This window comes from Terrapene carolina, unplaced genomic scaffold (genome assembly GCF_002925995.2).
Source record: "Terrapene carolina triunguis isolate 2854851 unplaced genomic scaffold, T_m_triunguis-2.0 Scaffold67, whole genome shotgun sequence".
Taxonomy (NCBI): domain Eukaryota; kingdom Metazoa; phylum Chordata; order Testudines; family Emydidae; genus Terrapene; species Terrapene triunguis.
The window spans coordinates 14161547-14175114 of record NW_020664418.1 but is presented as its reverse complement, the minus strand read 5'-3'; the positions used below and the strand labels follow the sequence as shown (position 1 = coordinate 14175114).

General features: G+C 49.9%; 1 protein-coding gene and 1 pseudogene across 1 annotated transcript in view; both read right to left on the bottom strand.

Annotated features, from left to right (window-relative positions):
- Positions 1 to 854: 854 nt before the first annotated feature.
- LOC113406074 lies at positions 855 to 5403 on the bottom strand (annotated as a pseudogene).
- Positions 5404 to 12249: 6846 nt separating this feature from the next.
- The window catches only part of LOC112112486 (zona pellucida sperm-binding protein 3-like), a 3071-nt gene continuing 1752 nt past the window's right edge, over positions 12250 to 13568 (bottom strand). Inside the window, exons 3-8 of the mRNA XM_024208422.2 lie at positions 13427 to 13530; positions 13172 to 13349; positions 12974 to 13094; positions 12782 to 12873; positions 12542 to 12687; positions 12250 to 12407 (exon numbers count right to left, since the gene is read on the bottom strand). Coding sequence (XP_024064190.2) covers positions 12250 to 12407; positions 12542 to 12687; positions 12782 to 12873; positions 12974 to 13094; positions 13172 to 13349; positions 13427 to 13530 — 799 coding nt within the window. The remainder of the gene's footprint in view (positions 12408 to 12541; positions 12688 to 12781; positions 12874 to 12973; positions 13095 to 13171; positions 13350 to 13426; positions 13531 to 13568) is intronic.

The following is a 13568-nucleotide window of genomic DNA, read 5'->3' as shown; positions in this document are numbered from 1 at the left end:
CGTTAGGTCATTTATCTACGCCTACGTAATCACACTTATGCTAACTTGCTTAAATTAATCATACAGGATACAGGCCTGTAAGTTCCTTGTGTTACAGCCAAACATAATAGAATAACTCAATACAAGCGAAATATAACAACAAACAAGCAAACCATTAGATAAAGGCAGGATATAGTAAAGCAAGCCGGCAGGCTAGCCCTGTGGGCTACAAACTGGAACTAAGTGCTTCCACTGCACCGCCCCTCCCTCCCCTCTCCCCCAACTTACATATCCCACAATAGGGAGGTCACTCTGCTTCATGCATTAGCAGGTGCTGCAGCTGGAGCCAGGGCCGCCCAGAAGATTCAGGGGGCCTGGGGTCTTCGGTGATGGGGGGCCCCCGCCGCCGAATTGCCGCCGAAGACCCGGAGCGGAAGAAGGTCCAGGGGCCCGGGCCCCATGAGAGTTTTCCGGGGCCCCCAGAGCGAATGAAGGACCCTGCTCCAGGGGCCCCGAAAAACTCTCATGGGGGCCCCTGCGGGGCCCGAGGCAAATTGCCCCACTTGCCTCCCCTCCCCCCCCGGGCGGCCCTGGCTGGAGCAGTGGGAGTTGTGTTTGTTCAGCATGGCTTTTGGAGGGCCCTGGGGCGGTGCTGCCTAGTATGATGGGCAGCAATTGCTTTATAATTCCAGCTGTTGATCATAGACCACAGTTTGGTGCATCAACCTAGCTATCAAGGCTCTTCACAGCCGAGTTGTGATGATCTGGAGGAGGTATTCAGTGGAGAACTCCCCCATTGATTCTGGTTTTGCTACTTCCCTCTTCAACCCCCACTGTTATGAATAATTCCCCCCACCCTGCCCCAGGATGAGACTTCAGGATTTTTCCCAGGTGGGTGGAAGCTCCCAGGCCTGCATTGCTTCCTGTTGGTCTTCTACGAGATCCTTGGACCCTTGCTAGGCATCAAGGATGAATAGGGGTCCTACCACAACACGAGCCTCTGCTACCCTCACTGAGGAGTCACATGTGTTGGGATACAAGAGTGTTACCAAGAGCCCATTAATATTTCATTAGATACACCCTCCCCCACTCACTTTGGGATGAGAACCCTTTAGATTGGAGGGGGTCAGTTTGACCTGAAGAAGAGAGGCTGGATTGGTCAAAGGTGTACATCCTGCCCCCCTACATAAGTTGGGTGGGGATCACAGAACCTACCATGCCTGGGACACATCTCTCTGGAAACACCTCCCTGGCCCTCTGTCCAGAGGCCTGACTCTCCCGGACTGTCCTTAAGCAACCCACAGTTCCCCAGTCTCACAGCAGCTGCAGATGTCTCTGGTACCATCTGTGATGTTAGCAGGCCAGATGCCAGTTCTTGCCCAGGCTGCAGACATTAGCTAAGAACTGACAACCTTGTAGCTGGAGACCAGACCAGGTCAGCTGTAGGTTAGTTTTGCTCAGAATAGGTATTAGACTCTGAAATGCCTGTAAGCGGCTGCATGCATTAGTCTCACTTGCAATGTCTGCATTTGGTGCTATAAGAAAACATGCAAGTTTTGCTTTGGCCTTGGCTACACTTGCGAGTTACAGCGCTGTAAAGCCTCCCCCAGCGCTGTAACTCACTCCCCGTCCACACTGGCAGGGCACTTACAGCGCTGTATCTCCCTGGGTACACCGCTGCAGGTACTCCACCTCCCCGAGAACCATAAGAGATACAGCGGAGTGGCTACGACTCACAGGTGTGAGTGTAAACGCTTGCAGCGCTGTACTAATCACCTTGTCAAGTGGCCAATCCTCTCCATTGTTGTGATCGGCTGCAGGAATGCGGAAGTGCAGGTTTCAAAGCTCGTACCACAGAGAAAAAGCAAATAGTTTGCTGTTTCCTTTGAGTGAGTGAATGAATGAGCAGTGGGCCGGGAGTTCAGAACTTGCAAAATAGAGTGCTGACACGCTCCAAAAAGCACTCTCTCTCCCCCCACACTCCCTGTCACACTCCACCCCACCGCCCCCCCATTTTGAAAAGCACGTTGCAGCCACATGAATGCTGGGATAGCTGCTGCCCATAATGCACCGCTCCCAACATGGCTGCAAATGTTGCAAGTGTGGCCACGCCACTGCGCTGTCAGCTGTCAGTGTGGACAGACTGCAGCGCTTTTCCCTACTCAGCTGTACGAAGACAGGTTTACCTCACAGCGCTGTACAGCTGCAAGCGTAGCCAAGGCCTAAGTAACTGAAAATCTTTGCTTTGAACTTGTGAACTCAGGCACAGGAATCACCCCTTCCTCCTCCCCGCCCCCCAGGGCTATCAAAATCAGATGGGCCATCACATCATAATACAAAGGACAGGTCAATGGCCCTATTGCACCTGGGAAATGCTACATGCAAGGAAGCTCATCCTGTGGGCTTGGAAGCTGAATGAAAGAAATAAAATAAAGCCACAGGAAATTTTTCCAACTTTTGGCTGTTTGAACTCAGAAGGGCTAGAAACTCTAAATTGAAGCCAGAGATCTCCTGGATCTGCCCTGAAAAGCACTTTAACTTGACAGAGGTTTTGAGGGATAGCTCAGTGGTTTAAGCATTGGCCTCCTAAACGGAGGATTGTGAGTTCAACCCTTGAGGGGGCCACTTAGGGATCTGGGGCAAAATCAGTACTTGGTCCTGCTAGTGAAGGCAGAGGGCTGGACTTGATAACCTTTCAGGGTCCCTTCCAGCTCTATGAGATAGGTATATCTCCAAATATTTATAACTCTGTCACTCTTAGGATTTAGATGGTAACTCATTTGTGTGTATCTGTTTGTTTGCTGTAGCCTGTATGATAAATGAAGGGGTGGGGGGGGAGCGCTGCTTCTCTCCAGCCCCTGGCTGCCCGTGCTCTCAGGGCCGCATTCCGAAAGGGGCTTTACAGCTGCAGGCCGGGGCCCCCTTAGCCCAGGGCCCTGCAGCCCCTAAAGCCCCTGCGTTCCGGGTGGCCCTGCCTGTGGGGAGGGGGAGGGGGAGGGGGCAGCTCCCAGAATCGCGGCCATGGGGGCAGTGCCATGCTGCGCAGATCCACCTGCACACCCCCTGCACCAAACAGGAGCTTCCCCAGGTAAGTGCTCTGCACCTCCCGCCTGCCCCAGCCCTGAGCCTCCTACCTCACCCCCACCCTGAGCACCCTCCTGCACCCTAACTCCCTCCCAGACCTCACCCCCCACCCTGAGCACCCTCCCGCACCCTAACTCCCTCCCAGACCCTGCAGCCCCAGCCCCAGGGGTACGCCAGGGGCACCTCCCCACCGCAGTACAGTACTGTACAGTATATAATGCCTTTTGTCTGCCCCCCAAAAAATTTCCTTGGAACCTAACCCCCCACATTTACATTAAATCTTATGGGAAAATTGGATTCGTTTAACATCGTTTCATTTAAAGTTGCATTTTTCAGGAACATAACTACAACGTTAAGTGAGGAGTTACTGTATTTTCTTTCTTTTTGTTTTTAATAACATTTACCTTTTTTAAGAACAGGATTTGATTTTTGTGTCCTAAGAGGTTTGTGCACATGTTGTTTAATTAGCTGGTGGCAACAGCTAATTTCCTTTGTTTTTCTTTCTCAGTTCTTCCCTGGAAGGGGGGAATGCCAGGGCTTGAGGGTATGCACAGGAAGGAATTTCCAAGTGCGCCTTCCTGGATTCTCAAAGGGGTTTTGCACTTGTGTGGTGGCAGCATCTACCCATCCAAGGTCAGAGTAAAGCTGTAACCTTGGGAGTTTAATACAAGCCTGGAGTGGCCAGTATTATTTTTTAGAATCCTTGCGGGCCCCCACCTTCTGCACTCAAAATGCCAGAGTGGGGAATCAGCCTTGACAGCCTGTAAATAACATTCCTTTAAATAGTTTGTTACAGGATTGGTTACAGGTGCTGTCCTTGGTGTAAGATCTAGGGTACCAATTGATCTGGGGGTAACTGATAGGTTTCTCAGGACTGGAAGCAACTTGAATAGGGTGTGATTTTTGGTGTAAGCGACTATATATCACCAAGTCCAGTTTGTCTGGATGGCAAGAGAGACTGAAGAGTCTGTGACTCCAGGGCAAGGCTGTTATAGTGATCAAGGAGCTCACATTTGTTACTGGCTTGGTGAAATCTAATTCTAGAACACACCATCAGTTTGGGGTGTCTGCCCTGTTTTTGACAGTCTGCCCTGAGATAGGCACTCATAGTCCTGAGCCACTCCAGACAGTGAAACCTTCCCCCGGAGACCAAATGGACCAGAAGAAGGGGTAGAGTCACTTAAAGTAAGACTTTTCCTCTCTGGGCTGCCCTTCCCACCAACCTCACCTCCATGGGGTCCTACTCCAGCTACTCACATGTCACCTGTTTGTTGAAGGAACAAGCCTTGTTCAAGGGATCTGGGACTTGCTCAGCTGCAGTGACTTTCCGATAGCAGGTGATATAGATCTGGAGGGGAAGTGGGAAGAGAGGGACTAGGACCATCCCAGGGGACACTCACCAACCCCTGCTTGGCCTGGGGAATCAACTTGGAGCAGAAAGCTGAAAGCTCATCAAGTTCCTGGCATCTCCGACAAACCTGGTGAACTGCAGCGTGTCTTGCCTGGGCCTGGGGGATATGAAGGCTGAAATGGTGTCATCTGATCTCCCATTCAGCAGGCACCTAGAGAAGAACCAAGGGACAGTAAGAATCTCTGATCAGTCTTGTTTTAGACTAGAAAGGGCTCCCAGTTCTTACCCATTGTAGTCAATAACAGTATAGCAGGGAGAGGAGTCCCTGTCTGGGGTCAGGCCTTGCTGGAGCCCTAGGTGTAACAGTGTGAACCAGAGTAGGCCTGGCCTTGGCAAAACACCACACTAGATATTAGCTAACACCAAGTAAGCAACGTGGGGGTTGCCAAGGTTAGTGCTGCAGAGATTTGCTGATGCTGCAGAATTACTGCTGCCAGCATTGCTGTTCTTGGCGCTCCTATGCCAGCTGCATTAGCAGAGAACGCCACTTACCGATTCAGCAGACCTCGATGTTATTCATAACCAAAGACCCCAGGCTCAGTTGGGTGGTGAAGGTGCTTGGCCAGGTGTATTGTCAGCAAAGCACGGTACTAGTGCCCAGTCTAACAGGTCACAGGGACACGGACATCCATGCCCATGACAAGATAAAGACTCAGGTCAGGACACCAGGGTCCTGTCCCCACAGCCGATACACAGATGCCCTACCTAGCACTTCTCCTTTTACACACTGATACAAACAAGATTCATATTACACTCCAGATGTTATTAGTTACCACCCTTATCCTCGTTCCTGCTAGTTTGCACAAAACATCCTTATCTGTTATCCTGTTATCCCCTCGTTATCTTACAAGGGGTCAGTGTGTTCTTGTACCATCTCTTAGGAATGCATTTATGTAGTTACTTGAGAGATCTGGGTGTTTCTGTACCATCCTCTCCACTCAGGAATGTGCTTACATGGTATTCAGCAATACCTAGTGTGGTGGTATTTGCCAAGGCCAGGCCTACTCTGGTGGTTCACTGCCTTTAGTTCATACTGTTAGTTATATCTAGGGCTCCAGCACTCAGCTTGTACAGTATACCAGGCAGTCAGAGGTCAGCTGGAAGAAGGAGACATTGAAGGGTTAAGAGCAAATAGTTCTTCTGAAGAGCTATTGAGATTTAGTTCAGCCAAGAGGAAGCGATCAGCTCAAATACTTCTGACAAGTGCCCCAGTCCTAGGACATGCCACAGAAGTACCCCAGGGCATACTGGGCCACAGTGGGATCTCAGCTTGCTCAGTTTAGTTACTAGTTTCCTCTGTCTACAGAGGGAGAGATTGTGCCGGGATCAGCTGTTTGCAGGGCTGATGGAGTCATCCTGGAAGAGAGTCACTGTCTCCCAGCGGGAACAGCACAACTTAAGCCCAGCTGCCATTGCTACCTGAAGAGGGAGAAATGCTGCACAGGAGGGCTATTTAGGAGATTCAGTGCAGCTGCAGTGTGAGCTGGAGGAGACCCCCTGACTCTGCGGTTCACATCTGCATGTGGGGCAGAAGCCCAGTTAGCGTAGAGAGGCTCCTGGGAAAGGAGTCACTCCCAACAGGGATACGAAGCTGAGAGATCCTTCGTACCAGCAGTGGTTTTATCACTGCAAGGGAGATTGGGATCAGGACCTAGGGCATTAGACTTTGGAGGTCATGGACGGCCCATAGAGAGATCAGACTGGCTAAGGGGTGGTAGGGTCTGCCAAAGGTACCTGCCACTACACATATGGCAGAGAGTTAAATAGGACCCAACTAGCTCTTATACGAGTTCCTCTGATCTACGGCGTATCCCATGCAAGTTGATAACCCAACCCACGTACAAGGCATATTTTAGGAGGCCAGTGCCAGACAAGTGTGCCCTGCATTTAGCTCAGATGGGAGAACTCATTACACCAGGCTGATCACCTGCATGGCCTCGGGAAGTTCAAGCCAACTATTCACTGGGGCTTAGAGCTACAAAGGTATTCAGGCTCCTAATGTCAATGGAAGTTAGAAGCCTAGCTACCTTGGTGGCTCTGGGCTGGGTACTAGTTTCTATTGTAGTCCCCAGACTGCGTCCAAAGGTGAAGCCTTATTACCACACCAAGAATTCCTCCACCCCCTTAGCTTTGAGTCTGTGCTAGCAGAAGAGATACTCACAGCTCTTTCAGAGTACATGGAGGCATGAAGCAAGACCCATTTGGGGACTGAATAGTCAGTGTGTTCTTGGTAGCATTAAGGGACGTGTACCGGCAGACAGCCAGGCCAAGGCTCAGGTCAGCAGCTTTGATCAGTCTCCCCGTCCCAAACAGATCCCTCCCTGTGCACAGTGATCACCAGCTGAGCCTCCTCACACTGCACCGTGACAGGCTGTAGCAGGGACACAGCCCTGAGCTGGGAAGCATCAACCCAAGCCCAGGGGTAGGGCTAGGCAAGAGAGGGCACATGGGCTCGTCGGCAAGGGGGCGGGTCTCCGGATGGCTGAGTCACTCCTAGAGAAATCCCAGGGATTGTAACAGGTCACCGCACTGACCACCCAGCACAGAACAGCAAAGCCCAGGCTACCTCTATGCCCCATCCTGCCTGCCTGCAGCAAACCCAGCCTAGAGGGAAACTGCTGCTTCGGATCCTTTGTACCCTGACCTAAAGCCAGTTCCCTGCTGCCTCAGGTAATGAACACCCTCCCCTGCACTACAGGTAGCCAGGGCCCAATCACACCCACTGCCCCATCCCTGGAGCAGGGAAATGGGAGGACCAATAGGAATCAGCCTCAGCTGGTGGTCAATTCATCAGTTGTATTTTGGGAGATTCCAGTCATGTTTAATTTAATTAAAGGCTGAAACTCTGATATGGCTGTAACATATTGGCTGTACAGTCTTTATAAGAGATGAGGGGTTCTAGAGGGACTTTCCATTATGGGGCAATGACAGCTGCACCAGAGTTGAAGTTGCAATATGGTCTCTCTTTATATCTGAACGTGTGAATCCTCTCTGAAATCCACCTACACAGGTATTCTAGCTCCAGGGTTGGGGTGGAGACTGTGATGCAAATTTGAGCTTGTTTGGGGCCCTAGGTACTCCACTTCACCCACAATGGCTTCTTAAATAGTATGCTGCTATTTTTACACAGAGATAGGGATGGAGTATGGCATGGATCAAAATAAAACTGAGATCACTGGGATATGCCTGTGGAGATTTAATGTCCTGCACTAAAAGCAAGCTCCAGAAACTCATCCACAGAAAGTTGTTCAACTTTATTTCTGGACCAGTGAAGCAGTCCATGGGAATGCTATGAGCCCTTACATGGAACTCCATATGCAGAGAGAGGAAGAAAGACATCCATACAAAATACCCCTTCCTCTAGGAATAGGTGTGCTTGGCTGAGAGCCAGGGCCCCATGCATTCAGTTCTCATCTTCCCCCAACAGCTATGAATGCAAAGTGTACTTCACAACCTTCATTATTGATCAAGGCCTCATACCCCTCCTATAGAAGAAAGCAACTATCATTCCCTCCCACTGTAAATGGTAAAATAATGTAGCCCATTGAATTACTTCGCTAGCTATTATATCCTACTAATCTGGCCAGCCATATCAAATAATGTTTCTCTTGCTAAATTAATCCATTTCATATTTGATTCTTATATTTTATCAGTATTAATGCCTATGAAATGAGGCTGTGTTGAGGCATATGATATGTGTTTTCTAATAATTATACATAGAATAAGTTTTGCTGAAATGCAAGAAACCTACCAGCCTGTATCCAGTAAGATCAGCTAAGAGTAAGTCAGCATAAAGGCCGGCAACCTTTGGCACAGATAGAAATGATCCCTGAACTTTGGGGAACTGAAAGGAGGAACTACACCCAACACTGAATAGGTTTATCCAATGTCTGCAAGTGGTTGGTAACTGCTGGGTACACCACAAACCTGGAAGTCACACAGAGTGCCTAGGTTGGCAGTTTTTGGAGTGAGACAATCCTTATTAATACGTAGAGAGTAAGTGTCAATCCACTAACCTATAGGACAGAGGTTGGCAACCTACAGGACACGTGCCAAAGAGAGCACGCGAGCCAATTTTTGATGGCACACTGCTGCCTACCGGGGTCCTGGCCCCACTCAGCCCCCCCGGCCCACCGATTTCCCCTGCGGGGGCAGAAGCTTGGTCATGCCAGCAGCCAAGCTCCCCCCTCCCCCGCTTCTTCCCCCAGTGTGGTGTTTTCCTTCCCCTCCCTGCCGCCAATCAGCTGATTGCCCTTGGGAGGGGGAGACAAGCCGCAGCGTGCTCGCTGCTCCGGGGAGGAGGCATATCCCCTCCAGCCCCCTGCCGTGAGCACCTCATGAGCCAAGCACCCCAGCTCTGACCCCCCTGGCACCCCCTCACCCCCCACATCCCCACCTGAGCACCAAACAGGACCTCCTGCACCCCCAGTCTGGGGTCCCGGCTGCCAGCCCCTTGCCAGCTGGCATCCTGCAGGCCCCGCTCAACCCACTGCCAAACTAGGTGAACGGAACCCCAGGCCGGCAGCGGGCTAGCAGCATAAGATCAGCATTTTAATTTAATTTTAAATTAAGATTCTTAAACATTTTGAAAACCTTGTGTACTTTATATACAACAATAGTTTAGTTATATAATATAGACTTTTAGAGAGACTGTCTAAAAAACATTAAAATGTATTACGGGCACGCGAAACCTTAAGTTAGAGTGAATAAGTGAAAACTCGGCACACCACTTCTGAAAGGTTGCTGACCCCTGCTATAGAATAAGGGTGCCCATAAATTTCTTAGGGTATGGAAATAAGATCTGGGGACAGTAGGTTAGGCCTGAATTACAGAGCATCAGGATCCTATAAAATAGCATGTATGGATAGCTTAGAGAGCTTTTTTCCTTTTCTTTGTTCTCCTATAGGATTTTTTTTAATCTTCCATCACGCTATTAGTTCAGCTTGTGCAGTATAGTACAACTACTCAACACTCTAGTCCTAACTAATGAAGAAGCCAGAACCATTGTGTTATTAGGCATGCCATGAGTAAGGCTGGTCCTTCACCTCCTATTACTAGGTCCTCAAGGAAGGGTGTGAATGTTAGGCCCATAAGTTTTGGAATTTTTACTGTTTTACAGTCATAAATTTCATAGCATTTATTATTCTTTTGTTAATCTCAATAAAGTTTAGCATCAATTTGGTATTGTCCTAGATGTAAGGTTTTTTCCAAGCATCCTGAGATTCCTCTCCTGTTATAGAGCTTGCTGAATTATTAGACCCTGGAGTCTGAATTGGACAAGAACCTATAAATCTTCTGGTCAGATACAATCAGTGGCAAGCCATAATTAACAACCCATAAAATTCAGGTCAGTCATAGCTAATAGACTATACAAGCACAGTCCTGAGACTAGAACCCAGCCCTCTAATATAAACAGACCCAAATCTCAGCCACCCAGCCTTTTTAAATCAATATATCAAATATATGTGCTTGGCTAGCCTCTTCAGTACTCTAGACACTAGCCCCCCACCCCCTCTTTTGTCCCAACTCCAGGGACAAAAGTCAGAGTCCCACTGCTGTTTTACAAACAGCTGTGCAGCATGTGTTAGCTGCTGGGGTATTGGCTGTAGGGGAATTCTGAGAGTCCAGTATTCAAACCCTGCTGCTGACCTAAGGGGGGGGGGGGGGGAGAGAAGAGAGAGAGAGAGAGAGTGTGTGTGTTAATAGCATCACACACTGGAACTTTTGTTTTACCAGTTTAGTGAAGGCTGCAAGTAAGTTTTTCTTTAAAATGAATAGTGCATCTGCTCTAAGAACTATGGGGGGGGGAGAAGAGAGACGAGAAGAGAGAGGGAAGAGTCAGATGAGCCTATCCACAGGGTCACTTCCAGCAGAGGCAGGAATAGACCCAGGGGCCCCTGGGGGGGGGGGGGTGTTGGAGTTGCAGTTGAGTCTCACTGCCTCTCAGAAAGATTAAGCCAAACACGGGCTGTACAACAGGGCTAAAATCCTCTAGACTGATTCCTAAAAAGCACTAGGACACAAAGATAAATTTGCCTAGTAAACAACTGTACCTGACATCACTGCTTGGCGATGCTGGAGGAATTACAGGAGGACAGATTATGGTTCTGTGCTGAGGATGCTAAACTAGGGCCCAGGGAAAGGAATCTATGCCATCTTGGCCAGATTTCTTGTGGGATGCAGGACCCCAAAAAAAGAAAAATCACTTAAAGGATGTGTGGTGCTGGCCCCTCAGTTTTGCCTTACCTCCGGGACCCTCTGTTGCCCCCCGTGTGAAACAGGGCCAGGGAGGCTTCTCTGCCTCACACAGAGGTCCTAGAGATAAGTTCAGTTGTGTTCTTGGAAATGAATCACCCTGCAGAGTGGGGAGTCAGCAGCTGGGAGCTCTCAGGTGAGGAAGAAACGGGTGGAGGACCTATGTGTATGTTAGGTATATCAGGAAGCAATGGGAGGTGAAACTATATGTGTAGGGGAGGCTGGATCTCTGCCACAGGGACTGAGGAGGCAGTGGATGGGGCTGGTTTTGCCCTTCTGAGGTTTGTCTCTAAAACCCCCTGAAAGGAGGGGTTCAGGCCCTGGCTTGGGCCTCTGAACACCAGCTCTCTTTCTATCACTGAGACTGCCCCTGTGAGCTGCCACCAGGTCAGGTCAACCAATAGCCCAGATGGGGCACTGGGCATAACTTTGGCCATTGTGGTTAACTAAAGCAACCACCACTGAGTTAAGCTGTTGAGACACACTTGTGGCCCTAGATATAGCTTAGAGGGCTTTGTAAAGCTACCCTGCCAAAGTCAGAGCCTTGGAAGCCATTTCATGCAGAGGAATGGTGGCTGGGAGAGGGAGAACACCCCATTTATAGGGCCCTGTAGGACTCTGACTTGCACCTTGGAGGGGGGAAAGAAGGGGGATTGTTTGCTATGAAGGAAGAGGGGGTTATGGCCCCAGCACACACTATTTTACACATCTCCCAGCTTTTCCAGGTATAATCTAAATCTCATCCCATCTCATGTTCTACATGGGGACATACCTACACCCCTCCCCATTTTTCTGAAGTGATGGGGCTGCACTGGGGGGTGGGTGGGTGGGGGCTCATTTAATATTTGTTTTGTCAATGGACAATTCTGTTTAGGTGAGGTGAAAGTTCCCCTCCCCACTCAGAGGTAGCTAGCATCACCTTGGAGCTTCCTCTTCCTCCCTATCCTTCCCCTAATGTGCCCATTGAGCTGAAGGACTACCCCTGTTACAGAGTCAGTACAGACCAGCCTCAGCTTCCAATGGGTTTTATTTTACATTATACAGAAGGTACAGCTCACACAACAGCTCCCACAATGAAACTGCGGCAGTTTGATATGGAGGAGGCCCCCTAAAAGTAGGTACAAACCTATGCAGCCACGATGGTCAGGCTCAGCCAAGCCTTCTCTCCTGCCCATGAGAGAGATACAGGTAGTTAGAATCAGGATTAGGAATTTGTCCACCTCCATTGCCCTGTCAAGTCCACCAAGATGACTTGGCCAATTCACAGAGTGCAGCAGTTTGGAAGCATTCTGCGTACTCCATTGAGCAAATGCTGCTGCTATTCATACCAAACTGGAGTTTTAGCCTGCATGACAAGACAGGCACCTCTGTTGTAAATCCCCAATCAACCTCTGCTTCTCAGACCACCACTGGGTGCTTCAACCCAGCAGCTGAGCCAGTGCTGCACTTCCTGACAGACCAAGACAGCCAGCTGAAACATACTTATAAGCAACTTGAAGACATTAGGGACCTCCTATAAGCTAGAAAATAGATACCCTCTGATGCCATCTCCTGTGGGAGGCTGCCTTCCCCGCTTCCACTGGATCTGCTACGATATGCTTGGATCCTTTATAGGCATCCATGATGAATAGGGGTCCTACTACAACATCAGCTTCTGCTTCCCTCCTGGAAAGAGTACCTGTATGGGGGAGAGGCATAAGCAAGAACCAATTAAGTTTTCAATTTGGCTGGTCTTTGGGTGTTCATCCCAAAGTGAGACTGTTAGAGCAAGCCAGACACCTTTCCAGGTGGAGTGGCTGAAATAGAACTTACCGTGTCTGGAAACCACATGTCTTTGGAAGTGCTCTCCTGACCATCTATTCAAAGGCTTTGCTCTCCTGGACTGTCTTCCAAGCAACCCACAGTTCCCAGTCTCACAGCACCTGCAGATGTCTCTGGTGCCTTCCACTGGAGACCAGCTGCAACAGAACAGGAACAATCAGCTACAGGGAAGAGTTCTCTGTTCTAAGCTGCCTTTCCAATCACTCCCCGGTGCGGTTCTAGTCTACTCACATGTTGCCTGCTTTGTTGAAGGAACAAGCCTTGTTCAAGGGATCTGGGGCTTGCTCAGCTGCAGTGACTTTCAGATGGCAGGTGATGTAGATCTGGAGGGGAAATGGGAAGAGGGGTTAGGACCATCCCAGGGGACACTAACACCTGCTTAGCCTGGGGGAATTGATTTGGAGCACAAATCTGGGAACTCACCAAATTCCTGGCATCTCCTGCAAACCTGAACACATCCACCATGAACTGCAGTGTGTCCTGCCTGGGCCTGGGGGATATGAAGGCCGAGGTGGTGTCATCTAACCTCCCATCCACCAGGCATCTACACACAAGAGTCAAGGGTCAGTGAGAGTCCCTGATCAGTCTTGTTTTAGACTAGAAAGGGTTGCCACCTCTTACCCATTGAAGTCAATGACAGCATAGCGGGGAGAGGAGTCCCTGTCTGGGGTCAGGGTGGCCACACAGCTGTCCACAAAGAGCCTCAAAGCCACATGGTTCCCAGTACTGACATCAGCTTGGATATGCATGACCTCCCCCAGCTGGAATCCATTGGAGGGTCTCTCAGCACTCCAGTCATCTGCAAGGCAAGCTCACAGTGAGCACGACAGGCAAGCAGGGCTGGGCTCGGCTGCCTTGAAGGCTCCTCCAACCTACCATTCATCAGACGCAGGGAGAAACCCAGCCTCTCCTCTGCAGACAGGGTAGAGCTGAAGGGAACCCACGTTGGCTTGATGGCTTTACTGCTCACATTGTCCTTCCTGTGAGAGGAGCAAACCTCAGTCACTGAGCCAGATCC